Consider the following 27057-nt stretch of genomic DNA (forward strand, 5'->3'; position numbering starts at 1 on the left):
CGCGGCTGCTACTGCTGCTAATCTTCGCTTTGAATCAGTACTCAATCGGGCGGCAGGGTATCTCCCAGTCCCTGCCGCCCGGCTCTTCAATGCCCCCCGACTTAGCTTGAATAACCCTGCCGCCCCAGGACCCCTGCCGCCCCTTCCCTTCCCTTCCCTTCCCATGCTCAGGGGGTCGGCAGGAGAACTCCCCCGCCGACCCCGTCCCCTTCCCCGGGCGGCTGCACTCTAAAGTTAGAGCGGGCGGCGGGAGAGCTCCCAGCCGCCCGCTCGCTTCCCCGGCTGCGGCGCTGCAAATGGCTTCTTGGAAGCCTTTTGCGCAGGCGCACTTCCAAGAAGCCATTTGCAGCGCCGCAGCCGGGGAAGCGAGCGGGCGGCTGGGAGCTCTCCCGCCGCCCGCTCTAACTTTAGAGTGCAGCCGCCCGGGGAAGGGGACGGGGTCGGCGGGGGAGTTCTCCTGCCGACCCCCTGAGCATGGGAAGGGAAGGGAAGGGAAGGGGCGGCAGGGGTCCTGGGGCGGCAGGGTTATTCAAGCTAAGTCGGGGGGCATTGAAGAGCCGGGCGGCAGGGACTGGTAGATACCCTGCCGCCCGATTGAGTATTGATTCAAAGCAAAGATTAGCAGCAGTAGCAGCCGCGGAGGAGGGGGAATGAAGCGGGCGGCAGGGAGGTATGCCGCCCGCTTACTTCAAGAAATACGGAGGCATTCTTGAGAGGGGGTAAGTAAAGCCCCCCCCGAACTTGTTTGGAATCCCCAACCCCAGTGCCGGACCACAACTCCGCGGTTCCGTGCACACCCCTAAATCAATTTAGTAAATTAAAAATAAAGAAGCAGTTAAAAACCAGATTTCTTATTTCCACTCTCAAGATTCTCTTATATAAATTGTATTTTAAATGATCGTGTCGTACTGTTACATTGACCTGCCAGTATTCTCATACGGAGCACAACCAAGAAAAAGAACGTTGGGATATTGAGGTATGGTAGAAGATAATACAACACATCAAAGATTAATTTTAGCTTCCCCACTCAACACCATTTCCAAAACCAGCTCCTAGATTGCAATTGCAATTGGGAATTTGGGGGTGGGTGGGTGGTGGTTCTCACCACTTGGCTTTAGAGCTGCCTTAAGGAGCCAGAAGGAAGACAATAGTGCATTATGCATTCTCCCCTGTTCTCTATGCAGCTGCAGGGCTAGACACAAGGATACAGATTTATTTTCAACATTTTGTCTGCCTTTCAACCATAAGTTGGCTTAAAGAAGAAGGGAAAGGAGACTGTTTCCTTTCTCCTTCCCCATTCTGATCCCATCTCCTGATTCGGTAAGGGCTGAAGTATCAAAAACACATCTCTGGTGATCTGATATATATATTTAAATTTCAAATGTTTATTGGAAAGGACATTCTAAATGGTTGTCGAGTTGAACAACTGATATTTTAAATGGGATATACTCCAAAGTTAAGGCCTGCAAATGCCTTGGAGAGAAATCATAGGAACAATAACCAGTTTCATGTCGGCTGCTACAATTTGTAACTGGGATGGTTAAATCAAAACAGGAATTATTTGGGCCTTTGCTACTTTTGCTTTGACTTAATTCTGTTTGTGGCAGTACTGCTTGTTGCAAGTTCTCCAGCAAAAATCAAAAAGCAGGAATACTTCAGTAAGATTTTCTAAATAAATGGACAGTTACACTTTTATATTCAGATATTATCTGAAGATGAGGCATTTAGGATTTTAAAAGTATGTATGGTTCTACCAGATATTGGTGAGGCTTCATCATAGTCTTTGGGCAATCTTTAAGATATTGTTGACCGTACACATTTTACTTTAAAGACTACTTCAAAACAGAGTTCTGGAGAACATAAATGTTTAGATTTTGGGAGTATCTAAAGTAATGAAGGACACACTTCCTTAACCAATATCTGTCTCAAGTACTGGGTAACAATGAAAAGGCAAAGGACTTTCCCTAAGTGTTACTTTATAAAGTATGGATCTTTTCCTTAGTTTCTGGTCCCTTGTTTGATTGTGTCTCCCATTTAGACCCATTCAAATGACAATAAGATGTATCTTTCCTACCACCTTAACTCTATTTGGATGTTGTGTAGTGTGATTTTTATCACAGCAATTCACTGCCAGTGGCATGTACAGTAAAATACTTTCCTTCTTGCTAGAGACTGGCTGTCCTATTTTATGCCAGTACTGGATTAAAGACATTCTGGAGAAATCCACATCTGATTTGGTAAGATGTATGGCTGTGTGCTATATTTGCAAAGGACAGTATTTAAGGTGGTTCTTTTTTTTAAAAAAGTTCCCCTCAATGCACACCAGTGTGTTTGGGCATTTCTTGTTTTTCTATTTTTGTTTTAATGACTGATGTAAGACCTATGTCTGCAAGAAAATCTATTGAATTTTTTTACAACAATGTTTTACTCACCTTTATGCGACTCACACACTTTCAATAAATACTTCAATTTAAAACTTGTGTGTTTCTTCAGGTTTAAAAATACATTTTTACTTTGTGAATTTATAAGCTGCCTAATGTTATAGCATACAGTTCAGAAGCAGGAGGTTCATAGAAAAATATGAGGCCAGAAAATAAGTGATGATCCAACAGCGAAGTTTGACTTGGAAATATATGTTGAGTCTCTTTGGCACACTCACTGCAGATCATGCACTCAGTTTATTTTAAATTTCCAAAGGTTGCCTTTTGCCTTACAACATAATCATAACTGAGGGCTCATCTATTCACAGTTACTGAGGTTAGGGGACAGGTTTGCTTTTAACAGTTTCGTAGAACCAGGGTTTCCAACAAGTGTCCTTGGAGATCTGATTTCAAACCCTAGTAATCAAGAAACCCTGGATTGCATTGAATCAAATATTTCCATTTGGTCTCGTTCCATTTCTAGAAAATGAGAATAAGATCAAGTTGTATTTGAAAGGATTGTAATATTTTTAATCCTGTGTACATGCTTTTAAAAAGTCATGAATTTGCAGAGTCCAATAAAGGAAGATGACATCTAGTTTTTTCTTCTTGTAGGTTCAAACTTTATATCCTAGATGCATGATAACTTGTCTCAAAAAACAAAAAAAAACCCACAACCCCAAACAAACTTGCATGCTGAGCCAGTTTACAAAAGTAATCTGATTTTCACTGTGCAACAGTGAAAATGCTAAGACCTGCCCTAGCTTTGGTCTTGCTCGCTTCCTGTTGGTGACAAACATTTTGTATATTTTGTGATTAAAGGGGCATGGGGATGCCCCTTTAGTTAAGCCGAGCATTTTTTTAAAAAAAAGGTTCGGTTAGAAGCCTCAAAATTATATTGCTTATCAATACGACGTCTCTTGAGCTAATAACTTGAAATTGGGTGTGTGATTAACTAGACAAGGTCTGCAAAAGTATCTAATTTCAAAGCAATCTGAAGGAAAATGCCTCCGGTACAGCAAGTTAAAATGTGCTGGAAATTGACATTTCAACCCTTTCCCCCAAAACTCTCCAAGCATATCATATTTCATTCAAATTTTGGTGAAAGTTCCTGAGGTAGTCTGTTGAGGCTTGTCTAGGAAGAGTAACTTTTAGTGGTTTGGTGAAGTTTTATTCAGTAGTTCAAAAGTTACTTTGATTTTCTTTCCTACTAGCCAACCCCGCACAGAGCATCTGTGCGGCACTTTGGGGCCCACTGTTTCCCCTCCCTCTTCCTCCTGCCCCAGTCTCTCCTCTCTTCCCCTTCCCTCCGTCCCTGCGCTCTCCAGCCCTCCTCCCCTCCCGTTCCTCCACACTTACACAGCTGCGGCAGGCGGCCAAGATGGGCCACCCTGCCTCCGCCTTTCTCTCCCCCTGCCGCCGCCTTTCTCTCTCCCCCTCCCCCTCAGTCCTCACTTCAGAACTCTCGCAGCGTGTTGCAAGAGTTCCGCCGCCAAATCCTGGGCACGCATGTCCCAAGACAATTAAATATATAGATAAGCGTATGGCAAGCTAGGTACTGGCTTGAATAGGAGAGCTGGTCTTGTAGCAGACAAGCTAAGACCCTTAGCTAAGCAGACTCTGCCCTGGTTGCATATGAATGGGAGACTACATATGAGCACTGTAAGATATTCCGCTTAGGGCATGGAGCCGCTCTGGGAAGAGCATTACACAGACCCCAATTGGGCTGAATCAGGTGCTTGCTGCATTAAGTGCTTACTGTGCAGAAGAGGCGCTAGAAGTCAACTATTTGAAAACGAAGGTGATGGTCTTCGCCAAACGAGCCAAATATCACTTATGGTCTATGAATGACCACATAATCGAACAAGTAAGAATCTTTAAATATCTGAGTTGTTTTTCACTCTGCTGGAGGCCAAAGAGCACACCTCAGTTATGTAATCCAAAGCGCTCAGCAATCAGCAGGGGTGTGCACGGAACAGGCTGGCTTGAACCAAACCGGCCAAGTCTGGCCTGGCCCCCATCAAACCCCTCCCCCCCAGCTCCAGACAGTTCATGGATTATCTTTTACAAAAGTAAAAAAGTAAATAAATGTAAGAGTACCTTTTAGCCCCTTTGAGGGGCTTCCTGCAAGCCATGGGGGAGGGTGTCCGCAAAGGTTCCCCCTCCCCCCACCATCCTCCTGAATCATCCCCACGGCCGGGTAAAATGATTCTTTTTGATTGTTTAGATATTCGATCTTTGTTTTGGCTGAAGCAGATCTCTCAAGTGGGCTTGGCTCCCCTAACACTTGTAGATAGTGACTCCTTGAACTGAAAGGTGGCACTGAGACACAAATTAAAATCTTACGGTCTCCCCCAGGAAGAGCTCCTCAGGATGGGGTATGATCAAGCCACGCGGGTCATCAAGCAGCGTGTCTTAGATATAGAACTGCAAGAAGAATTAGCAAAGTTGCCGAGAGGGATTTAAATAGGCAATCAGTTTAACCACAGCAAAATTTAGGAGAGCCATGACACACACTTGCCTAAATGCACTCCCTACTGCAGTTCTAGAGGAGAAGTTCAAGAAATGGCCATATACTGCCCGCCTCTGCCCTTGCGGCTCGGGAGCTAGAGAAACTACAGCACACGTAATTCTTTATTGCACATTTTACAAGGCTAGTCATACAAATTTTATTTCACTGTTATTAATGGAGTTTCCTGGCCACACTGACGAGTTTTATTTAGATTATCTGCTGTCCAATTTTAAAGAAACAGTCTCTAGCAATGTGGCCAAGTTTTGCTACGTCATTTGTAAAACTCGTAAAGAACTTGCTACTTGATTGGATGTTGTTATTGTTCATTTATCTTGCTGGTCAATGACCGAAATAAAGTATCTATCTGGGAAGAGCATCTAGGTTCCAAGTTCCCTCCCTGGCTTCTCCAAGATAGGGCTGAGAGAGATTCCTGCCTGCAACCTTGGAGAAGCCGCTGCCAGTCTGTGAAGACAATACTGAGCTAGATAGACCAATGCTCTGACTCAATATATGGCAGCTTCCTTTGTACTGGTGAAGTTATACAGAGCATGATCAATCTGACAGTGTAACCAGTTTTCTAACATACATTTATTTATTTATTTATTTATTTATTTGATTTTTGTACCGCCCTTCCAAAATGGCTCAGGGTGGTTTACAATTAAAAGAAACCATTAAAGCAGTAAAGAGCTAAAACAAAAATTAAAAAACAAGATGACAATTAACAATTAAAAACATTTTAAAACAGATAAACAATTGCAGTAATTAAAAACCCTAAAACCGGGTTAAAATATTAAAACCCATCTAAAAACCCTGGAAAGCCGAGCCAAACATACGTTTTAAGGGCTCTCCTGAAGGCTAATAATTAAAATTATGGATTTCTGCAGGGAGTGCATTCCACAGCCCCAGAACAGCTATAGAGAAGGCCCTCTATAGAGAAGATGAGCTGGTGGTAACTGGAGGTGAACCTCCTCAGATGACCTTAATGTGCTGTGGAGATCATGCAGAAGAAGGCGCTCTCTAAGGTAACTTAGACCTAAGCCATTCGGGGCTTAAAGGTAATAACCAGCACTTTGTATTTTGTCCAGAAACGTATCGGAAGCCAGTGCAATTGTTTCAAAACAGATGTAATACGGTCTATCTGGGTTACCCCCGAGACCAGTCTGGCAGCCACATTCTGAACTAATTGAAGTTTCTGGACTACGTACAAAGGCAGCCCCACGTAGAGTGCATTGCAATAGTCAAGCTGGGAGGTTACCACCTGGTGCACCACTGTTCTGAGGTCATCCTCTTCAAGGAATGGACGCAGCTGTTGAATCAGCCGAAGCTCATAGAAAGCACTCCTGGCCGTGGCCTCCACCTGAGATACCAGGGTGAGGCCTGGGTCCAGGAATACTCCCAAGCTGCACACCTGCTCCTGGGGGAGTGTAACCCCATCCTTTTGCTGGTTGAATGACCGTAACAATAAAGATTTGATTTGTAACCCCATCCAGCACAGGAAAACCTAACTCACCCCTCAGATTCTGAGCCCCCCACAATGAGCACCTCCGTCTTGCTTGAATTCAGCTTCAATTTGTTATCCCCCATCCAGCCCATTACTGCCTGTAGGCAGGCAGTTGGAGAATGAGTGCCATTTCCTGAATATGAAAGGGAGAAGTAGATTTGGGTGTCATCAGCATACTGATAACACCCAGCACCAAATCTCCTGATGACCTCACCCAGCGGTTTCTTATAACAGCTCCCGCTTTGAAGAGCGACTGTCACCAAGCTCCACCATCTGGGATCTACCCGAAAGATAAGAACGGAACCACTGCAAAGCAGTGCCTCCTATTCCCAACTTCCCCAGGCGACCCAGAAGGATACCATGGTTGATGGTATTGAATCTCCTGAGAGATCCAGGAGAACCAATAGAGTCACACTCTGTCGATTCCCCGGTAAAGGTCATCCATCAGGCCGACCAAGGCTGTCTCAATCCCATAGCCTGTTCTAAAGCCAGTTTGAAATGGGTCTAGATAATCAGTTTCCTCCAAAACGGCCTGGAGCTGGTTGGCCACCACCCTCTCAATTACCTTGCCCTTGGGGAGATTGGAGATTGGCCTATAACTGTCCTTCGCTGAGGGATCCAGGGAAGGCTTCTTAAGAGGTCTAACTATTGCCTCCTTCAAACAAGGAGGCACCCTACCCTCCCTCAGCAATGCATTTATGATATTAACTAGGTCATCTCCAACAATCGCTCCACTAGATCAGAGCAGCCAGGTTGGGCAAGGATCCAGAGAACAAGTGGTAGGCCGTACTGCTCCAAGCAGCTTGTCCACGTCATCAAGAGTCACAGATTGAAACTGATCCAACCTAACACTGCAAGAGGGATCGCTGGATACCTCCCTCACAGACCCTGCAGAAATAGTGGCGTCCAAGTCGGCCCGGGAGCTGATTTGAGGCAGAAGGAGCAGCAACTATACTCCTCACAACCCAGGATAAGTCTGCCATACGCGAACCTGCAGATGCAATGTGCGCTGACCAAAATCTCTCTTTTGCTGCATGCACCACCATCGCTCAAGTCTTCAAATGGGTTCTATGCTGCATTCTGTCAGATTCGAGCCAAGTTCTCCTCCACTTGTGTTCCAGTCGCCTACCCAGCCACTTCATCCCCCGCAACTCTTCGGTATACCAGGGGCCATCTTAAAAGCAGGCCTGGAGGGATGCTTAGGAGCAATCATATCTACTGCCCTGGTGAGTTCTTTATTCCAGGTTCCCACCCAGGGCATCAACAGAATCACCAGCTGCACCAACATCAAAATCCTCCAAGGTTTTTTGGTAACCTCCTGGGTCCAGCGGATTTTTGGGCGGACCATCCTAATAGGTCCATCACCCCTGTAGGGGTGGGTTGTGACCGTGATACCAACCTTAACCAGGTAGTGGTCTGTCCATGACAATGGGGTAACCACTGGATCTCCCACCCACGGAACACCCCCCTAATCTGAACAGAAGACCAAATTGAGTGTGTGGCCGGCAACATGAGTTGGTTCAGAAATTAATTGGGATAGGCCCATAGTTGTCATGGCTGCTATAAGCTCATAAGCCGCACCAGACAAGCCAGCCCCAAAGAGGATATTGAAGTCCCCCAGCACCAAGAGCCTGGGAGACTCCAACACTGCGACCAGCTCCATCAGCTCAGTTTGTGGGGTGAACGGTACACCAACAGAATCCCCAATCTATCCCTAGTTCCCAGCCTCAGAAATACACACTCAGTATAAGTCAACTGTCTCACAGGGGCCCTGGTAAGGGACATAGTATCCTTATGGACCACAGCCACTCCACCCCCACCCCCCCGCCCACTTCCCCTAACCTGCTCCACAACAGAGTAACCTGGAGGGAGAAGCTGAGCCCATACTGGGCCACTCGCCTCCCCCGACCAAGTCTCAGTTATACATGCCAGGTCAGCTCCCTCATCCGTGATCAAATCATGGACAATTTGGGTCTTATTCTGAACTGACCTGGCATTACAAAGGAGCAAGGCCAGACTCTGTGGGTAGTTGGTGCTGCTCCCCAAGGCCTGAGAGTTGTCAGAACAGTTGGAAGTAGAAATAGTTACTAAATTAATAGTTTCTCTTCCCCTGTAACGGCCAGCTGTTCTGCCAGCGCCAATTCTTCTATTCCCCACCACTACAGCAATAGCTGCCCCAAGGCTGCCGGGTGCACCCCCTGCATCATGATGCCCCCTCAGGAGAGCCCAAACACATCTCAACAACTAGGCCTGACACAACTCAGGGCAATAAAAACAGCCCTTTAACCCAAATCTCCACCCACTCACGATACAACCACCCCCCCAGCCCTCAGTCCCACCCCAGAGGGCTGGCCACCTACAGGCAGGCTGCCGGTCACGCCACCGGTGTGTCTTCAGTGATTTATGAGCCTCTAAAATGAGCCCCTGGTGGCGCAGTGGTAAAACTGCCGCCCTGTAACCAGAAGGTTACAAGTTCGATCCTGACCAGGGGCTCAAGGTTGACTCAGCCTTCCATCCTTCCAAGGTCGGTAAAATGAGTACCCAGAATGTTGGGGGCAATATGCTAACTCATTGTAAACCGCTTAGAGAGCTCCGGCTATAGAGCGGTATATAAATGTAAGTGCTATTGCTATTGCTAAGTGCTAAAATTCTCAGCAGCCCCTTCTGCCACAAAGGACTGCTGGCTGACACAGGTGTTAAGTGTCAAGGCTTTCCTGAAGGCAGCAGGCTGGCAGGCAGCTCCTTGTCGGGGCAACAGATGGAAAGCAAACCCAGAGGGGCCAGATGTAAAGTCCAAGCGCGGGGGGGGGGGCAACAGTCAAACCTGCTCCTCCGTGCAGCTGGCATGTCTGGCAGGGGGAGCCAGCTAGTGGATTCTATTGCAAGGCCAATGCCTATTCAACTGGAGAATGTGAAATCTTGGGGAATGGTGGGGAGAGGAACAAGTGGAACAGACAAGCTGGAAGTGAGGGAGAAGCAGTGGCAGTTTGGGAGGTATGCAGAATGACTGTGAAAATGCACAGAAACAGGCAAACACAAATGTGTACGCAACAAACACACATGCAGCATAAACACACCAGTCACAAATATGTGTACCATAAATGCCCCCCTACGTGCAACAATACAAAAAATACACATGCACACACAAGCATATGCTAACAAATGAGCACATATAGCACAACCATGCAGAAAGATGCACATGTAAAGCCACATGTGCACACAAGCATACATGCACACAACACATTTGCATTGAATACACATTCATTCAGCCAGGCTTTTAATTAGATTTATATAGGTTAATACTTTTAATGTTGGGTTTGAAATGATTTTAATGTTGAAATGATTTTCATTGTTTAATTGATTTTAATGTTTAAATGATTTTAATTGTAAATCGCCCAGACACAAACATTTTTGGCAGTATAGAAATGTTAAACACAACCACTTGCACAACACGCACACACAAAAACCAGATGTGCACGCACACACGTTAAGCACACATACAGAAACACATCATCCACACACCACACAGGAGCATGCACACAGAGAAACTCACATAAACACAAGTCCGTGAACATCCCAATCAGATAGTTAATTTATAGTTCTTCCTCTTGGCAGTATATAACAAGTTTTTGAAGGGCTCTGTGCAAGCTTATCTCTACAAAGGAGATAATTGCTGGCGTAATTTCGGAGGATGGAAATCTAGCTCTAATAGAGAGTGCATCAATGAGTTTATATAAAAAATGAAGAGGGAAGGGCCAAAATGCAACCATGCCTCACTCCCTGCCATGAGAGGAACAGGTATCCTCTCATGCAGTACTGTTTCCCCCAGCAATGGTGTGTGTGACTTTCAGAGAAACTGCCCTCAAGCCCCAGAGTCATCTTGAAAGGCGTATGCAGAACACTGTGGAATGTAGTCCTTCCAGCACTTTCCTTGTAGAGCCCAATGATTCTGCACTTCACAGATACTGTGGCACCTTCTGAAATACTGGGTATATCACAATAATTATATGACTGTTAAGACTCCACTGTAACAATATATTATAACTGCCCAAGGAATATACAAAACTAGTAGGTGAGACCCGTCACTGACTGGGCGAAGTCATTTTGAGTATGTTACACGTATAGGAAAGTTCAAGACGTGAAATATATGTAATAGAATTTTTTATTAATATACTTGAAAAGGGAAGTAAAAGAACAGTTTGAAAACTATAGAATTTCAACTTCAAATATCCATTTTATTGAATAATTACCATGTAAATTGTTAAAATTAAAAAGCCAGTGTGGTGTAGTGGTTAGAGTGCTGGACTAGCACTGGGGAGACCTGAGTACAAATCCCCATTCAGCCATGAAACTAGCTGGGTGACTCTGGGCCAGTCACTTCTCTCTCAGCCTAACCTACTTCACAGGGTTGTTGTGAGGAGAAACTTAAGTATGTAGTACACCACTCTGGGCTCCTTGGAGGAAGAGTGGAATATTAATGTAAAATAAATAAAATAAAAAAAGTATGGTAAATTTGAATCTGAGAAAGATCTGCTTTCTGGAGCATGATATTCGTGAATTATTGGATTACTGAGCATTAAACATCTGAGAACAATAACAGTTAAAATATCTTCATCAACATTTCTGCTTAAATTAAAAAAACACTAAAAGAAAATTGAACTTTTGCTGAGCATATTCCATTGTTAATTCAGCTAATTTCAATGGCAGGATTGGATATGCAAAATTTGATATATTTAGGTCATCAGGAAGTATGGTTATTTTGCATAAACTCTTCAAAATATAATAGAAATAATGTAATGTTATTAGAATCAATACAAAATGTGTGACAGTGGGTTAGGGTCTTTCAGCTGCCTCCCTCCACCCATGGTTTTCAGGCAGTAGACACGATTGCTCCTAAACGTTCCCTCTGACCTGCTTCAAAACGGGCCCCTTGGTATATGGAAGATCTACAGAGGCAGAAGCGGCAAGGTAGGCGACTGGAGCGCAAGTGGAGAAAGACTCGACTTGAATCCGACAAATTACAACATAGAGCACATTTTAAGATCTATGCTCAGGCAATATGTGCGGCAAAGAGGCGGTTATTTTCTGCCCGTATTGCCTCTGTAAGTTCACATCCAGTGGAGTTGTTCAGGGTTGTGAGGGGGCTAGTATGTGTTCCCCCTCCTTGAATCAGAATTTGGAGCTATCACTTACCCGCTGTGAAGTGTTTAAAGAATTTTTTGCAGATAAAATCTCTCGGATTCGGGCCAATTTAGATGGAGACTCCACAATTAATTTGATGTCTGAATTGGAGGTGTCCAGCAACTCCTCTTATGTGGTTCAACTGGATCGGTTTCAGTTTGTGACTCCTGAGAATGTGGACAAGCTGCTTGGAACAGTGAGGCCTACCATTTGTTCTCTTGACCCTTGTCCAACATGGCTTGTTCTCTCTAGCGGGGAGGCTATTGTAGGAGGCCTGGTAGAAATAATAAATGCTTCTCTGTGGGAGGGCAGGATGCCTCCTTGTTTTAAGGAGACAATTATTAGACCTCTTCTAAAGAAGCCTGCATTAGACCCCTTGAAGTTGAGCAACTATAGTCCTGTTCCCAACCTCCCATGGCTGGGCAAGGTAATTGACAGGGTGGTGGCCTCTCAGCTCCAGGCAGTCTTGGAGGAAATTATCTAGATCCATTTCAAACTGGCTTTCGGGCAGGCTACGGGGTGGAGACTGCCTTGGTTGGCCTGATGGATGATCTCCAATTGGGAATTGACAGTGGAAGTGTGACTCTGTTGGTCCTTTTGGACCTCTCAGCGGCTTTCAATACTATCAGCCATAGTATCCTTCTAAAACGTCTGAGAGTGTTGGGGGTGGGAGGCACTGTTCTACAGTGGTTCCGCTCCTGCCTCTCAGACAGATTCCAGATGGTGTCGATTGGAGATTGTTGCTCTTTGAAATCTGAGCTTAAGTATGGTGTTCCTCAAGGCTCCATACTCTCTCCAATGCTCTTTAACATCTACATGAAACCACTGGGAGAGATCATCAGGGGATTTGGTGCAGGGTGTTAGTATGCTGATGATTTTAAGAGAGAGAAATGTCATTAACCAGACAACTCAGATTCAAGCAATACAATAAAGGAAAAGAACTCACAGACATGGATCTTCCTGCTGTCTCCAGCCTCCAGGCTGTGCCTTCTGAATTCCCCAGCAGCTTCTCAGCCAGCTTCTTCAGCTTGGGACTGAACACAAACTAACAGAACCAAGCTTTCTCTTCTGCTGGTGGCTGTGAGTGTAGTTCCCACCCAGTCCTCTGGACTGGTCCTTCTGTTTTGATTTTCCTGAGCTTTCCCCCTTATTAGAAAAGGTCCACCCTCCTCCCAGAAGTTGCTGAATAGGGGTGTGCACGGAATCGCAGAGCTGCAGTCCAGCACTGGTGTGGGGGGTTCCTTTAAGGGCAGGGAAGGGTTTACTTACCCCTCATGCTGCTTTCCCCCCATTCGGCGCACATATTTTCTTTAGTAATTGGGGAGGCAGCATACCTCCCTGCCGCCCTTTCCCCTGCTTGGCTGCAAAAGAAGCCTTTTGCAGCCAAGTGGGGGAAGGGGCGGCAGGGAGGTATCCTGCCGCCCCAATACTAAAGAAAATATGTGCGCCAAAGGGGGGAAAGCAGCGGGAGGGGTAAGTAAGCCCTCCCCTGCCCTTAAAGGAACCCCCACCCCAATCCACCCAAACCCAAATCGCCCATGTCCGGACTGGTCCGGAGGCCTGTAGAATGGTCTCTGGACCGGTCCAGGCACATCACTATTGCTGAAAGCGAGGCCAAGACCTCCCTCAAATCCTTCCCATCACTACATCCTCCTAATAGGTTTGAAGTTAGTTAATCTGCAAACTAGTGATCTGGCCCTAGGCCACCCAGAAAGATATCTAGTCAAGCAGGAGGGCTCTAAACTCAGGTATCTATGGTTCTCTGCAGGCCAACTGCAGTGTCAGGCTGGATTTGCCACTGTGAGACGTATAATGGGAGTCTGTCACTAAGCAGAACAAAGTTTCTTTAATTTGTCTGCATCTGCCAGAAGGTATTTCCTTAGGATAATTCTTAGAAAGCTGGCAAGTGTTACTCATCCTGGCAGTTTTAGTCCTAAAATCTTATATCATTTTACTCAACACCCTATAAACATTTTTTTCCTTTTGAGCTTCAGAGTTCTCCCTTCTGTGATCACTCATCTAACTGTTTTTGCTTTGGATGTTTTACAGGGCATCATCCCTCTTCTATTGGACTGTTCTTTACTCTAGAGTTTCAGAGGGAATCTATTCAGAAATCCTAGGGGGATGGACAAAGAGAAATACTTGAGCATGAAAGGAAACCCTTGCATGGGAATGAGTTATGTCCTTTTAGAATCAGATCCAACATACACCTCCACGCCTAAGTAGTACTGCTAGTGGTGTTACCACTCAGCTCTCAGAGGGGAGGAGGGCAGGGCAGCCTGGCCCTACTATGAACCAAGGTGAAGCAACCTGCTTCAGGAAGCAAGTTGTGGGCCAGCCAGCTGCAGCTCATGGCTGAAGAGAGAAAGACCAAAACAAACAGCCATCTTTGGAGAGACAAAATGAAGACTAAAATTGGAAGAACCAAGAGGGGAGGAGTCCAGCACTGTTATCCATGACCCTAAAAACACCTCAGTGGTCACTGTAAGACATTGCAGCTGAGAGCTGATGCTGCCAGGGTCCTAGCTCCAACAAAAAAACATGTACAGATTCAGATTTCTTGTTTTTCTTTTTGTCTTGTTTTACAGAGCCATTAAGAGCTGGGGTTTTTTTTAAAACCTTTCTTTTAGCCCTTGTTTGGAGATGTAAGCAGGTGACTCAGCCCCTAGGGCCTTGCCAATCAATTAAGCCACCAATCTCTCCCAGAAACTGTGTTCCTAGCACTGTGTATCTGAGGAATGACATCTCTGATTGGTTGTAAGGATAACTTAGGCACTGCCTCCTCCAACATGGTTTGATGAAGTCACATCTCTCTCTTCATCGTTATTCCTTCTCCTTCTGGTGGACTCCAGCCAGCTGTAGTGTTCCTTCCTTGTCAAACTAGCCAAGAAAGACTGTAACCTGTAAGTGTTCCTGCAGTTGTTAGGTTTTTAAGCCTAGAAGCCAAGTTTTTACTTTCTTGATATACCTGGTCTTTTCCAGGTATATGATCCAGGAAGGATCCCCTGATCCTTCTTCTCTAACTTGTAATAAAACTATTTTTTTGTATTTTGACCATGTAGGGTTAGTAGTGTTGGAACACTGAAGGAAGTCCATGTCTGTTTGGCTCACACATTTCCCCCCACAAACCCCAAATACAAGAGAAAGTTGACTATGTGTTCCCACCTGGGAAGACAGAATCTGCTGATTCCTAATGGACAAACCCTGAGAGACCTAAATCCTCCCTATTGGGAACTTTAGAGAGGTAATAATAGGTAGTGGCAGCAAGGACCAAAAGAAAAAGGGAATATGAAGAGGTAGGAGTGGATAATGCTGGACTGGCCCTCTTGCCACCAAGATCCTCATCACATTATTTATTAGCCATGTGTTTGTAGCATTTTGTTTTTATATTTGGAAACATTTTAAAACAGATGTTGTTCTTGAAACCTAGTATGGTATCTTTCATGTATTTCAGACGCTTTTTGAAAACTGGTCTCACTCACTATAAGATGTGTTTCTGTGTATTTTTAAATTTAATTTCTTATTTTTTAGTAATAAGAGAACAGAAATAAGTTCATGTAATGAGAACAGCGATCAGTGTTCTCAGAGAGAAGATGAAGGTCAAAACCAAGAATCCATCAATGTTGAAGTCATCAGTATTGGTGACAGGTGGACAGTAGAGAATAGCAATGAATGAGGTGCAGTCTGTGCTGATGTCAATGTCAATGCCAGAAAATGTGGATCACTCATGTTGAAGGTGGCTCATCCATTGGCTCAATGACTAGTTCAGGTGAAGAAGACGAGTGAACTCAAAGGTAGAAAGGAAGAGATCGCACAAGGCAACAGCTGGGTCTTTGAAGCAGAACGGTGCTCAACAGACGACAGTGTTGAGGACGTGGGAAAAGGCTTTAACTTCTTCACAGGTGCCGAGGTCGATGGAGTTGACAACATCGATGGTTTAGTGATGGTAGCCGAAGGCTTTGGAAATGCTTTATGATGCTTCGGTGTTGAAGAGGACTCAGAGTCCCTATGTTTTCTCTTCTTCTCTAGTAGATGGTGATCCCTTCAGGGCATCCTTAGGTTTTTTTCAGGGGTGATGCTGAGGAGTCCGATGGTGGCTTCTGTGTCAACAGGGTCCAGGGTTTCAATATTGAGGCCATTGACACTGTAGGCATTGGTGTCTGTGGGTGAAACACAGATTAGTAAAGCACAGCCCTCAATTGAAGTTCTCGGCTTTTTCTGGCTTGTTTGGAGGAGGACAGACAGATCTTGTATGGTCCTCTCCTAAACACAGCAAACACAGCTTGTAGCAGTCGGATGATGGCAAAGGTGCAATGCTTAATGGTTTTTCTTGAGTCCATGAGACTAGAGGTAAATACAGTCCAATGCAGAGAAAACAAAAGTCAAGGGAAGTCCAAGAGCAGGCCGAGAAAAAACACAGAGAAAGCCAAAGCCAAATGTGAGGCAAAAGGTCCAGGGTCCAAAAACGCCAGAAATCACAGCCACCAAATTGAAAGGAAAAGCACAGTCCAGAAACAGTCCGAAAGTTTTTTGTTTTTTTAAAAAACTTATAACACTAACATGAAAAAACCCTGTTTTCTTTATTCCAGATACCAAGGCTGCAGAGTGGATCCTGAGGGAAGCACACACTATGGTGGACGGAAAGGAACTTAGGAAAGAGACACCTTGCTGACAAAAAGAGACTGAGTGCACTCCACGCACAAAGGGCTGGGCTTCAGGTACCTCAAGGAACTATTGAATCCTTCTGCGATGGGCGTAGGAACAGAGCTCAATGTTGGAATTATGCTGAGCCACCACAAGGATCACAGGTACCTACATCATGCCTGGTACTTAGGTCATGCCTGTATTCCCCCCTGCCCAAGGAGCAAGGGACAGTTGGAGCACCAGGGGGAAAATAAATATTGGTGAGGAACACAGAAGAGGCAAAGTGCTCTTCTGGGTGGGTGAGCTATGTGGATGAGAGACTGTCAGCTTCCTTTCAGTTCCAAATTGTATTTTAAAGATTTGTAACCCACTTTCCCCCTCTGAAGAGGCACCGAAGGCAGTTAGCGTACAAAAACATAATAAAATCATATTTCCATTAACACAATAAAATCAGTGGCTGACATATAGATTAGCATTGCACATGCCAAAAGATTTTATGCACAAATGGGAGGGCGATTTTTGCTGATCTCACCTTCCTTGTAGAACCCACTGTGCATCCCAAAAATATGTCCCATGGGACATATTTACAGGAGGCTTAATCAGCTGCAGAGGTAAGGGAAGATCACCTAATATTGTCCCTCCCCTTTTGCACATGTGAAACATTTTTTGGCATGTGTAACAAGCCTGAATAGCAGCTAGCCACCAAAAGCAGGAAGCAGTTCTCTTCTCCAGTTCTGTGCTGAGGGTTGGAAGTAAGAACATGGGGAATCTCTCTCTCTCTCTCTCTCTCTCTCTCTCTCTCTCTCTCTCTCTCTCTCTCTCAATTAATGATTATAAAGAAAAGCATTCCCTGAAAGTGAAAAAGGTCTTTGCATTAAATTGCCACAGGGAGGCAGCAATGGGGGGAATCTTATTGTTTGCGAGAGCTGTTTGCCCTCTCTTTGGTGCCACTTATGGGGAGGGCAATTTAGATTATTAAAATGGTGTGAGAAAAACACCCCCAACACTAATTACCTGAGCAAATTAGTAGGACCTTCCTGTTCTTATGGTTAAAATAAATGCTAGGAGATCGATCATGGATCTCTCAGCATAATCTTTGTTTTGGCCATTAGTTATATCTACCTGGGTATAAAAGCAGATTTTAATTAGGTCTTATTTAGTGCATTATTCCCTTCCTCTTGGGTGTATTTCATCTAACATGTAGAGAACTAGAAAGAGAAACCAGACATCAAAACAACAGAAGTGAGACTGATGCCATATTGGTAACTTGTTTACTGTCTGCATGAAAGGGATTTGTTATAATGCGTAGATTAAGAGGAGCAAAGACTTAACCCAACACTACGGGTAGTCAAGTATAACAACATGCCTATTCCATAATTCTGCAAATCCTCTCTAATCTCTTTTGCTGTCTCTCTGTGTGGAAAGAATCTGACAAATAAATGATTGCACCTCATTTAAATATAAAGTAGCCTGTTCTGCTTAATAAAATTGGTTTCTGCGTTTTAGAAACAATCTATTAATTTTTGTCAGCTGTTCAGTGGATCGTGTTTTTATCTTTCGTTTGGAGGAAATGAGCTGATGACTCAAAGTAGAGACTAATAATTAACATCCAAACAGCTCACACAAAAATAAAAGATGTCCTTAAAATTATATACTGTACACATTTTAAGGCAAACTGTGTTCCTTATTAAAATGGAGAAGCTTTTAGAACTGTATTGCCCTTTTCTTCCCCAAAACAGAATTAAGTGAATTGTTTAATGCTTATCAGTAATGTCATAGAAGAGAACTAAAGCCATAACTCCTCTTGTGATTATGGAAATAAATAAGATGTTAAATAAGTGCATCTAGGGTAAGCATCTGCATTGCTTATGTGGGTTGTACTTGCTAAATAAAGGGGGAGGGGCTCAGACTAAGACAAAAAGACATTTACTAGCTTAATCAGGGCTCCAGTTACACAGTGCCTTAACCCAGTTTACTGTTTACAGCTTGTTCCAGACTTTTGCCAAGCCAGATCAATTTCATCATTTCAATATGTTGGAAATAATGGCTATACAGTCCAATGGCCATTGGAAATAATAGCTGTACAGTCATACAACTGCATTTACACGTTTTTTTGCCAAAGTGTAAAAAGCGCTCTTGCACAAACTGCGTTGCCACTGTGTTTCTTGCTGTTGCCACCCACCTAACACTACATGATATGTCACCCATTATCTTTACTGTTACAATGATATAACAATATTTTAATGTAGAATTTATGGCAAATACAATACCATCTTTATAATAATGAGGATAATAGTCTTGGGAATTAATTACCATATATATATCCATTTTCAACCCAAAATCAATAAAAGGGTTCTTTACAAATTGTCTTTGTTCTATTTGTCCTCTCCAAAAAATTCTGTGAGTTTAGACATTTGAGCTCCTTACAAAACTTTGGAAACCTATTATTTTATCTATTTATTTATCTATATATTTATGTATTAGTTTATTATTTTAGCATAACTGACCTGCACTAGTCCCCCACCCCCAAAATTTTAGCTGCTATCAACAAATGTGTTACTTTAGTGCTCATTCTGTAGAACTTCATCCAAGTGCATGAAAATTATTGTTATAGGGTGTAATTTTAGTGTCATCCCAATCTAGAAGATAAGATAATAACTCTGGAAGCCTGCTTCTGCACACAGGTTTTTCTCCAAACAGGTAACTGTGGGTGTAAATCAGATATATATATCCAAATGCAGATGTTGCCATCTGTATTGTACTGCTTTCAGTAGGATGTGCATTCAGATACACAGTGGATGCACATCTCCGTCCCCATTCTGGCACAGCAAGTCACATGGTATAAGTACACATGATTAGAAATGGATCAGAGTCTTTCTATTAATCTCTTTTAATATTTTAAGCCAAAACCTATGTATTATGGGACATCTATTGCAATATTTTGTTTAATTTCATCTTATGCAGCATTAGATACTAACAATACAGAATCTTAGAATGGTTCTTTTAAAGTTACACAAATAAAAAAATGTAAGTTTGGTCTTAATTTTACCACCTCCTACTTGTGGGGTTTGAATCTGCCTTGCCTGTTTTCCATCTGAGGTGTCTGTCCAGTGAGCTAGCAGCACTTGCTTCTATGACTACAATCAATCTCTTGTTGATTGTCCTGGTTCTCCAGATCTGCTACAACTTATTTAGTTAGAGAATGACCAGTGTGGAACACAACATTCTAAAGATAGATAAGTTTAAGTTTATTCAGTCATTGACCAGCAAAGCATTCTAAATGTGACTGCACCATAGACTGACTTAATGGCAATGATTGTTCTTCATATTGCTGGGAAATGTAACAATGCTCAGAACCAATCCTATATAAAATTAAGGTATTGATACACAGCATTCTTACACTTTCCAACAACATTTATCCCACTAACCTATCAACATATATTTCCAGATTTGTTGTAAATGAAAGGCTTTTCATCTGTTGCAGACCTCATGCTTTCTGTGTGCACTCACTCAGTTATGACGATTTACACCAGGATATAGTTCTGTAATATTCTTTATTTTGTCTTGATAAACTTTAAGTCAACACAAATGGATGAGTATACTGAACGTAGAACATGTATTTCTCTTACTGTAATATCATCTTAAATAAGAATCATTTATACATCTTAAAATAAGTGTCTTACATGTGGAAGTGTACATGTAGAATGACCAATTTCCAAATTATCAACTATAAAGCTACAAAAGGATCAGAACAGACTCAAGGGCTTTACTGTCTCTTTTAACTGATTCAAAACAATTGAATAACATTGTTTCCTACAATAACATTCTAGGAAACTGTTTCATGCTCTGACTGAGAGTTATGTCAACTGTGTAACTAATATATTCAGGTACTTTTAAAAGTCTCTCCAGTCCTGCTCTTACCAAGCTAGATGCTATGAGTATATGCATGTGACAACATGCAAAAACTATTTTTACTGGTGGGGGGGGGCACTTCTGAAAAGGCAACAGGGATCAGAGAAAGGGGAAGGTGCTTAACCCTTTCCCCATCTTGAGACATCACCCTCCCCTTTTCCTTCTCCTTCCATGGCATTTGAAGTGTGGGCAACCCACACCTGAAATTCTACAGAGTAAAAAGGACTGGAGGAGCAGAGAATTGGAGCAGGGAATGCATTAACATCCCACTACAGTCCCACTAACCTTTCCAGAAACAGCTTTTCCAGTTTAAAAAGGGCTGCTTGGATGATATTACACACATCTGCATGTAACACTGAGTCTGGCCCTTGGGGAAGTGACTCTGGTAGCTGCAAGACCCTTGAGTTCTGGATGATTTACATAAATACCTGTTTAAAATAAGGAGTGAATGCAGTATGTTTACTATTGAAATGTACTGGGCATTGAAAAAGTCAAATACAATCAACAAAATATGTGTTGTTGTGTACTCTAAGCTACTTGTCTTCCACGCAGAGAGGAAATAGATTAAAGAGCAAAACCTCAGATGTATGTAACAAAAGGATTATATGCATAAGAATTCCATAAAGAAATTTAGCTATCTACCAGAAGTTTGAGAGCCATATGTGAGTATGTAAATAGCTTTCCTCAAATCCTGAGTCAAATAAATGTATAGAAGGCTGAGAGAAGAAGAGATTTGGTTGCCTAACTTCTGTAACTTTCACTTCTGGAAAGTATGGTTGAAATCCTGTGCTTATCACTCCATTCAGAGACAAATTAATTGTGCTATATCTATGTGAGCAAGTAGTAATGAATAACAAACTTCCATACCTTTAAAATACCCCTGAAATCAAGAGACATCGTCAGTTTTCACTCTTAATATTCTCAGTGTGCCGCCATCACTATTAGTGATATCTACAATGCAATCTTAGAGTCTCTCCTTGAAGGACACTGTTGTTTGATACTGGAGAAGCTTGTGTGCTGGATAAAACAGCTAATCAGGCAATGAGGAGTTCATCATCTGAACGCCCAATAGAATCCGGATTTGAAAGGGGATCCAAGTCCGCAAAAGCATTGAACCATGCTGACATGCCTTGGCTATTAGTCTCCACAGCTAGAATACAGGCAAAATGAAATAATTTAATTTAATGACCAATTCGGGATGCAGGCGGGGGGGGGCTAGTTTAGCTGTTCAGAATTCTTCTTTCTTCAGATTTATTAATTAGTAGATTTGTGGCCCTGAAAATCAAAATCAATTGAGCCAAGGTATTTCTTCAATACTGAAAATATTTCAATCTAGTCAAGGCATAAACACAGGTTGCTTACTTGTAACAGGTAATCTTTTGGTGATCTGGTATCATTCACAATGTGGGTTATGCACCTGTGAAGTAGCCCCCATGGAAGGATTTTCAAACTCCCCAAGGTGCTCTGTAGCATCTTTTGTGTGCCAAGTGCTCTTTTGCTCAGTTCCTGATCAACCGCTGTGAAAATGGAACTTTTTCAGTTGAATCATGAGGTAAGTACATTAAAGCAGAAACATTCGATAAGCAGAGAGCTTGGGTAAGCAACCTGTTTATCTTTGTGGTGATCTGGTATCCTTTACAATGTGGAAGATTCACAAGCTCCCCATAGAAAGGAGCTGGAGAATATTACTTGAAGAACCTTCTTTAGCACAACCCGCCCAAAGGTGGTCTCAGCTGCAGCTCAGATGTCTAAAGCATAATGTCTAACAAAAGGCAAGCTGGAAGACCAAGTAGCAGCCTTGCAGTTGTCAGTAAAATTTATTCCTGATAAGCAAGTAGCAGAGATAGCCACGGCTATGGTAGAGTGAGTTTTAACCATGTTTGGAGGTTGTATGCCTTGTTCTTTATAACAAATGAAAATAAGCTGAACAAGCCAGTAAGGAAGTCTCTGCCTAGAGATTGGTTGGCCCTTGTTCTTGCCCCTGAAGGCAACGAAGAGTCTTATGTGTCTTTCTAAATTCTTTAATTCTGTCCATATAGAAGAGGAGTGGTCTATGGACATCTAAGGAGTCGAGAGAGAGCACTTCAAGGGAGTGGTAGGATTAAGGGAAAAGGCAGGAAGGATAATGTCCTGGTTGACATGCAAGTCAGAAACTACCTTAGGTATGAAGGAAGGGTCTGTTCTCATAACCACCTTATTGGAGTAGAATTTTGTGAAAGAGGAATCAATCCTCAAAGCGGTGAGTTCACTGACCCTTTGTGCTGTGGTGATAGCAATTATTAGCAATCAGAAAGACTGTCTTTATAGAGAGCAACTTAATGGGTGTTGAAGGTAGAGGTTCAAAGTGGGGCTCTGTTAGCATAAAAAGCACTAAAGAGAGGTACCAAGATTCATTTGGTTTCCTAATGGATGGGAAGAGGTTGTTCATGTAAATGGCTATTTTTATGGATAGAGAAGAGGAGGGGTAAACCTTCCAGTTCACAGAGTCTAATTTTCCAGGCATTTAGAGGTCGAAGTAAAGGTAAGTGGCGCATCCCATACTGACCTGGCTGAGTTCACTAATACTGGCAGCATAGGGAGGGATGCAGGATGAGAGGTAGTAGTAGAAGAAGAAGTAATAGACAGGATCTTTAACTTTGAGAGCCAGAGATTTCAGTTCCAGACCAAGGACTTTGGCAATTTCAGCCACTTGGATTATGTCTCTTCTGTGGGAGAATTAGAAGGGTTGTTGGGAACATTTTCATCAGGTGAAGGTTGAATGGGTTTTATATGGTGGTAGAATTGTCATCTGAATCAGAAGTGGATATATTTTCATCATCTGAGATTTTTCCTGAAGTGTGGCAGAAGAGATAACTGCAGATCTGGAAAGAAAGGATGGGTCAGCTCTCTCGGTCGGTCTGCAGGAGATTGTGGAAAAGGAGGAGGGTCTAATGGTCTCTTGAATGAGGAATCATGTTCCTACAGGGGTTAATATTGTGAATGGAAAGTGGATTTCATCTTCCTGAGTTTCCATAGTTTGAACTCTTCATTATCATAAAGGTAGTGAAGGCAAAGGCATATGAAAAGGGCCTGTGAATCTTCCTATCCTTCTGAACAAGCATGAATTGTCCCTTTTGCTAAGCAGGATCCACCCTGGTTTGTATTAGAATGGGAGACATGTGTGAGCACTGTAAGATATTCCCCTTAGGAGATGGGGCCACTCTGGGAAGAGCACCTGAATGCTTGCATGCAGAAGGTTCCACGTTTCCTCTCTGGCATCTCCAAGATAAGGCTAAGTCTGAGAGAGATTCCTGCCTACAACCTTGGAGAAGCCACTGCCAGTTGTACAGACAATACTGAACTAGATGGACCAATGGTCTGACTTGGTATAAGGCAGCTTCTTATATTCCTCTATAGCCTGGATAAAGAGCACCTGGTGAACTCCAATAGTCCATCATCCTTTTATATGAGGAGTATGAAGGAAGTGATAAATGGAATCTTTCTTTCCAAGGGTGATTTAGAAAATACGGTGGAGAACAAGCAGGTGTCATTCTCACTGGTGAGGGATAGGTAGTGCACCAGAACCAATATTGTCCTCGACATCAAGTCCATGCAAAGAAAAGCCCTTAAAAGTCATTCCAGATGGTGTTGTATGTGGAGACCCCAGGATAGAGTCAATGAACAGGAGGCAGAGATGTGCTTGAACTGGCTCGGGCGGACGGGGGTGGGGATTGGTTCCTTTAAAAACCAGGAGGTCCTTACCAGCTCCTCCACTGCTTTTCTGGGTGTGGTACTCGTTTTCCATAAGGCTGCACGTGGCTGAAGCGCTGCTCCCTGCAACCTGCACGCGGTGCTGGCATTCTCATGGCTGCTGTGCATACGCAGTGGCCATGTCCATGTGCATGCTGACTCCCCACGCAAGCTGCTGGAAGCAGCATTGCAGCTGCACATGGCCTTTTGGAAAGTGAGCACCGTGCCCAGGAAAGTGGTGGAGCAGAAGTATAGGTAAGGACCTACTTACCTGTTTTTTTTTAAAAAAGGAATCAATTTCTGCCCCACTGAACTGGTTTGGATGCGGGCGCCTGAGCCAGTTCAGTGCTTCCCCAAGGAGGACCCGAATCAGTTCAGGCACATCCCTATCTGCAGGATAGGGAATTCCTTCAACATCGACAGTGTGGAAGGGAAGTTGATACAGAAAATAGATGATGCAGAGACAATTGAGGAAGCATGTGATTGCCTTCCTAATTCAGACACAGGCTTGGTTGGCATCGGTGTCAAGACCAATGGTGTTGAAGATTTCTGGTATGGAAGACACCCAAGTTTTTGCTGGAGCTGATGTCGGTAACGATGCCAGGTGTGACACTGAAGAAGGGGTTGGTAGAACTGGTCTCTATGATCTCAGGAGAGGAAGGTTCCAAGGAGAGGAAGACAGAGTATGCGTTGGAGGCAGAATTGGAACCATAGAAGGTAATGGGGTTTGAGTCTTATGTGGAATCGGTGATTTAAAACAACAATAACAACCAGGTTGCTCACCTGTAACTATTTATCTGGTAGAGATCTGTCAATATCCATAAGAATGGGTTATGTGCCTGTGCAGGATCCATGCGGTAGCATGCCGCAGTTCATCAAGACAACCAAGCTCCACCTACATGCCTTCAATGTGCTATTTAAAGGTGGGCTGGGTGCCATGTTCTTCAGTTCTTGGACGATCACCATGGAGGATCATCATCCGGAATCAGGTGAGTTTATCATCAAAGGAGAATAGCTTGCACACTCAATACACATGTAGCATCGCACTACTGCAGAGGGGTGGTTCGGGAGGATCTTATGGATATTGATGGATCTCTACCAGATTAATAGTTACAGGTGAGCAACCTGTTTATCTGAATTGAGATTCATCGAGATCCATAAGAATGGGTTTTAGCCAGCTCCCTCTGGAGGAAGGTGCAGTAGTAGCTATTGCAACACCTACTTTAAAACACTTCTCCCAAAGCTCGTCTCAGCAGCAGAGTGCATTTCTATGGCATAATGCTTGACAAAAGGTAACTCAGTGGACTAAATAGCTGCTTTGCAAATGTCCGTGAAGGTTACCCCTGATAGGTGTGCAGCCGATGAAGTGTAGGCACAGGAAGGGTGGGCCTTGATTGCTTCTGGAAGTTGAACATTCTATGTCTTATATGCTAGCAGGATGAGTTCCACTAGCCATCTGGACATTCTCTGTCTAGAAATACAGGAGCCTTTTACAGAGCCCTTGTATGCAACAAAGAGTCATTTGGTAGATGTGAAGTGCTTAGTGCAATCCAGGTAATACAACAGTGCTCTATGCACATCTAAGGAGTGCATCACCCATTCTAATGGAGTTGATGGGTCTTTGAAGAATGTAGGGAAAACAATGTCCTGTTGAGGTGGAAGCTGGACACTACTTTAGGAAGAAAGTCCAGATCCATTTGCATTAGGACTTTATCGGGATAGATCCTAATGTATGGCAAGTGTATGGCAAGTCTATCCGCAATTCACTTACATGTTTAGCCGTGGTTACTGGTAGCAGAAAAGCAGTTTTCAAAGTCACCAGTTTGATGGAGGCAGAGCTCAGAGGTTCAAAAGGGGTCTCTGTCAGTGTTGAAAGGACTAAGGATATGGTCCATGGCTCCACAGGATTACAAATAGGTGGATATAGGTTTACAAGGCCTTTTAGGAAAGCCTTGCTCTCTGGGTGTGAAAAAAGAGTCTTCCCCTCATAGCCTGGATGTCTAAAGGATAATGCAGCTAAACGCACTTTGAGAGATACATTAGCTAAACCTTTAGATTTCAGATTTGTTAAGTAGAGAAGCACATCTAATTGTGGCTTGATTGGGTTGAAACTCCTGTTTCTTTGCATGAAATTTAAAAAGGAGCCATTTGCTCCTGTAATTGTGTCTGGTAGAAGACTTCTTCTGGTTAAGGAGGATCTTATTCAGGAGTCGATTCACCAAGCTGTTAGGCGGAGCATTAGAACATCTGGATGTAGCATTTTGCCTTTGTCCAGAATCAATAGATCTACTACTTCTGGTAGCTTTCGGTAGTGGTTCCTTGAAGGTTTGAGTACATGTGGAAACCATAGTTGCCTTGGCCACCATGGAGTCACCAGGATACTGGATGTAGAAGTAGCCAGAAGATAGGAGACCACTTGGCTGATCAGGGGTCACGGTGGAAACATATAAGGGGTTTCCTTTTTGCGAGTTCAGTTGGAAGGCATCCCCCAGTGATTGTGGGTTGGGTCATGTCCTGCCCTGGAGCAGAAGCAGGTGCATTTTTTGTTCTCCGCAGTGGCAAACAGATCTATGGTTGGTTGCATCCAGCTTGAGAAGAGAGGTGTGATGCTATCTGTCTTGATTTCCATTCGTGCTGTTGCTGTTGTGGGAAAATCCAACTCAAGTTGTCTGTCAAGATGTTGTCCAGGCCCTTTATGTGCATGGCTAATGGGTGGACTTAATGCTGGATGCACCAATGCCAAAGTTGTAGGCTTAGTGCACAGAGACTCCAAGACACAGCCCCTCCCTGATGGCTGATGTAGGCCAGGGATGTAATATTGTCTAACTGTACTTGCACCACTTTTCCCTGCAGAAGAGGGAGGAAGGCTTTAATTGCCTTGAAGACAGCCAGAAGCTCCAGGCAATTGATATGTAATTGTTTTTGTTGAAGGGTCCACTTGCCCTGTATCTGATGAGTTCCACAGTAGGCCCCCCAGCCTAGCAGAGAGGCATCCATTTTTAGCCAGATAGGAGGAGTAATCATTTGGAACGGAACCCCTTCCAGCAGATTCCTATTCATTGACCACCAGGTAAGTGAGCGTAGGATTTGATCTTGGATCACTAGACATAGGTCCTATCGATCTACATTCAGGTGGAAGACCAACAGAAACCACTGTT

General features: G+C 43.6%; 1 protein-coding gene across 11 annotated transcripts in view; it reads right to left on the minus strand.

The window, feature by feature from the left end:
• Window positions 1–19793: 19793 nt before the first annotated feature.
• The window catches only part of ICA1L (islet cell autoantigen 1 like), a 51873-nt gene continuing 44609 nt past the window's right edge, over window positions 19794–27057 (minus strand). For all 11 annotated transcript variants that reach the window (XM_053285440.1, XM_053285446.1, XM_053285435.1 and 8 more), the window contains exon 13: window positions 19794–21320. In XM_053285440.1, coding sequence (XP_053141415.1) covers window positions 21205–21320 — 116 coding nt within the window. In that variant the 3' untranslated portion in view covers window positions 19794–21204. The remainder of the gene's footprint in view (window positions 21321–27057) is intronic.

The sequence above is a fragment of the Hemicordylus capensis genome, chromosome 1 (assembly GCF_027244095.1).
Source record: "Hemicordylus capensis ecotype Gifberg chromosome 1, rHemCap1.1.pri, whole genome shotgun sequence".
NCBI lineage: Eukaryota > Metazoa > Chordata > Lepidosauria > Squamata > Cordylidae > Hemicordylus > Hemicordylus capensis.